At 38.1% G+C, this 3,792-nt stretch overlaps 1 protein-coding gene across 1 annotated transcript; it reads right to left on the reverse strand.

Moving 5' to 3' along the window:
• Positions 1-439: 439 nt before the first annotated feature.
• On the reverse strand, positions 440-3,494 carry zmp:0000000997. The gene is made up of 3 exons (NM_001328098.1): positions 3,438-3,494; positions 1,375-1,454; positions 440-1,298 (listed from the first exon to the last, which is right to left on the reverse strand). The coding sequence occupies exons 2-3, from the start codon at positions 1,423-1,425 to the stop codon at positions 537-539; spliced, it is 813 nt and encodes a 270-aa protein (NP_001315027.1). The 5' UTR covers positions 1,426-1,454; positions 3,438-3,494; the 3' UTR covers positions 440-536.
• Positions 3,495-3,792: the final 298 nt, after the last annotated feature.

The raw sequence follows: 3,792 nt of genomic DNA on the forward strand, positions 1-3,792 counted from the left end.
GAGAACAAATTATGTCAAAAAAATATTGAACCGAGCTGAAAAACAATGGGGTATATGCACAGGGACTTTTAATTTTCAGTAAACCAGCTCAAGCGCTTCCAGTGAACTGTCAAGCCATTATAAACTCACCACATTTGACATCTGGTTTCTGTGGAAAATCAATGATCTTCACTGCCTGATTGGGATACAATATAAAGTTGGTCTCAGACTGGACTAAAAGCACTGAATTAAATATCATTGTTTGGCACCCACATCTTTAAAATATGGAAATTTACCACAATATTTCCAATGGAGTTTCGTTTCTGAACTCCCCCTGACGGGTTTTGCATTTAAACGGTCTTTCATCTTGTTTTGCACTTGAACAACTAAATAAATGCTTAAATTTATTTAACTGATTGTATTTTAATTAAATAACATCATCAATGCTCTAAAAGAAGCCTTATGAAATTGAAAATAGTCACATAAACCTTTCACCAGAAGTTTATTGGTGACTGAAAAACACTAACTATGCACACCCCATTGATTTACATTGAAATTCAATGTATGACATTGTATTTAGCTACAGTCTTGTTTGATTTCATAAACAGAGCACAGTCCAGGTCACTTTTTTCCCCAGAGGATTTTAAAGTGAACACAGTGTCGCACCAAAGGTTTTTTTTATTTGTATTTTTTCTGATGCTGACAGCAGTGACTTTAAAAACTTCATACGGAGGAATCAACACCTCTTTCTCATGCGGAAGTTTGGAATATTTCGTGACCTCTGCACCTTTACAAGTTTTGATTTCAAAGCATGATTTGTTTCCGAAATATGACGCTATTTTACGATCGAGAGACGATGACACAAACGAGCCAAAACGAACCTTTTTGTTCAACACATTTTTGTTAAACTCAATTTTAGTTCCACGAAAAGTTGAAAAGCATTTCTTTTGTGTTTTCTTCAAAACCTGAACCGCTTCAGTCAACAGAAAGTGAAATGAATACCACTTGTATTTCTTTTTTTTGTACTCGATTTTATCACTGCGAGTGTTAGAATTGAAATCATCATATACACTAGCATCGCTGTACACATAAATTGCAATTAAATTATTTCTCGTCAAACTATCAACTTGGTCCTTGACAAAATCTTCCCCTTTTTTCCAAGCTCTTCTGAATTTTTCCGAGTTGCTCATTTCCTTCTTCAGATATTCGGTCTTTACCAGATTTGCCATTTTGTCTCTACAGCCTTTATATTGGTCATCGACAGAATTTGGTGCCATATCCAATGAAATTATCCGATCTACAGCAGCGGCTGTGTGATCCTGCAGAAACAGCAATCGTAAAAATCACTAGATCAGTAAATATGTTCTTAACATTCATCCTAAAACACAAGCTCACCTGTTCTAGAGCTGCTAAGATGAGGAGAAGAGCTTCAATGATCACCAGCATCTTGATTCAGTCTGAACTCCTCAGATCATCTAGATTTAGTAACATATAGACCATGAAACATTAGAAAGACAACAGGAACACATCCCGGCAAGAATTGTATTTGTTTGACTTTTAGTAGATGTCTAATAGATGTCTAATAGATGTATAAACATAGACATTCATTCATTCGTTTTCCTTTGGCTTAGTCACTTATTTATCAGGGGTCGCCTGAGCCGCCAACTATTCCAGCCAGGCCCGGATTGTCTAATTGGGAGGACCGGGAGAATTCCCGGTGGGCCGGTCTGTTTTTTGGCCGTGAGGGCCGGTGTCCGTAGCTGCTTGCACTCTCAGCAGTCGCACTTTTTTCATTTATTTATTTATTTATTTGATCATAGCCTCGCTCTTTTTTTAATTATTTTGCCGCAGCTCAGCTCTTTTTATTCATTTCCTCGCAGCCCCATGAGCAAAATCGTCATTAAGCCTGTAGGTTAATGAGGATGTAACTATCATTCGACCCCAAACAGTGGCACCTTAGTGAATATAAAAAGTCGAACAATTAATATAAATGAATATTACACCTGCTTAATGAAAATCATTTTACTCCCCTAAAAAGAGGAGAAAAAAATTAAGCCACTAATATAAAGTAAAACTGTGGTTGAAAGAGTCTTGCAGATCTTTCTTCCAAATGCATCAGCCTAACAGCGCCAGTGTGGTCCTGTGGTCAGCACGTTGTGTTACGTTGTGCCGACTCAAGTTCGAACCTCCCCTGAGTAAATTATTATTATTATTTATTTTATTTATTTATTTTTTTAGCGTTACATACACTTAAAACAGTATACAGACATACAGTATAATACTGTTTGGGTTGCTTTTATAGATGTACATATTTTATTTTTATGTTTTGTGTGACCACCATTACAAAAGACTGGATGTCTATAAAGAATTTTGCACAGAATATATATTCAGATATTGCAGGAAAGAACATCGTGATGTTTTAAAGAATAGTGTTGGAGATATAGCTACCCTTCAATGTTCTCATATTTATGAAAAACATTTGAAGTTCTAAAGCAGCTGTGTCCTTGAAAAAGACGTGATAGTGTCATTAGAAACTGAATTGGAAATGACCTCATTATAATATAGTCAGTCGTGAACTGAGGTGGGCCAGTGTAAGGCTTGAAACTCCAGGGCTGAAAAGGAGTCCCACTCCGGCCCTGATCCAGCACATGTTTTACACATTGGTTCCCCTTCCAGCCACAACCCAGTTCTGGGAAACACCCATACACTCTTGCATTCACACACACTACATACACTACGGCCAATTTAGCACATATAGCGCATGTGTTTGGACTGTGGGTGACACCGGAGCACCCGGAGGAAACCCACGCCAACACGGAGAGAACATGCAAACTCCACACAGAATGCCAACTGGCCCAACCAGGATATTAAACAGTGATCTTCATGCTGTGAGGCGATAGTGCTAACCATTGAGCCACCGTGCCATAAACATAGACATCTTGGCTAAAATAAACGAGTTAAATTTGATCTGTCAGTAAACATCTAATAGATGTTTAACAATAGTCCTAATGTAGACCAGTCATCAAATACACAGATTAGACAGACCTCGCATGCATAGTCAATCATTCCTGTTTATTTGATGATTAGTCTAGTTTTGAACTAATCTTAGATGTCTATTAGATTCTCAAATTTTGCCCCTTTAAGAAAGCCACTGTAAGAAAATGCTGGCTTCCAGCCTTCCACACAATTCCTACATGTTGACCCAACACAAATTGATTAAGTTAACTTAAGTGGACAGCATTTAAAACAATTAAGTTGTTAGTAAAACCCGTTTTTTTTTAACTCATTTTAGTTTGAACAAACAGCAAAAGTCATTTTTTGAGTATAGCCAAGACGTCTAAGCTTAGATGTCTACTAGATGTCTGTTAAACACATAATTTCCTGGTGGGATAGCAGAACTTTATAAAGAAATATTTAAACTTTTAATGACAGAAGTGTTATATTGACCGTTTTCTTACCTGAGAAAATCGTTGCTCTAGTTGTATGATTCTGTCCTTGTTTTGTCAACGGTGTGAGATGATCAGAAATGCCCGTCACACACAGTCAGACAACAGTTACACCTCTAACCAAGTGTTGAGGTGGCTTTTTTATAATGCGTGTGTGGTCTTGGTATTCATCACACTGTGGGGACCAAAAGTCCCCATAAGCAGGGGCGTTGTAAGTGGGGGGAAAAGGATGACAGAATGCATAGGGCCCTGGCAGTTTAGGCGCCCAACGATGGGTTGTGGGGTGGCCCAGAGATTCCCCACCCCCCACTCTTTACTTCGGAGATTGCAAATGTCATTCACAGGGATGGGCAAAAACACACTGAAA

Source organism: Danio rerio, chromosome 3 (assembly GCF_049306965.1).
Source record: "Danio rerio strain Tuebingen ecotype United States chromosome 3, GRCz12tu, whole genome shotgun sequence".
Taxonomy (NCBI): domain Eukaryota; kingdom Metazoa; phylum Chordata; class Actinopteri; order Cypriniformes; family Danionidae; genus Danio; species Danio rerio.

Bases quoted from the DNA above. Each gene is read 5' to 3' on its own strand.
- zmp:0000000997 (NM_001328098.1), bottom strand. From the start codon at position 1,425: ATGCTGGTGATCATTGAAGCTCTTCTCCTCATCTTAGCAGCTCTAGAA. The intron at 1,299-1,374 runs GTGAGCTTGTGT...CTGTTTCTGCAG, and splicing joins TCTTAGCAGCTCTAGAACAG to GATCACACAGCCGCTGCTGT.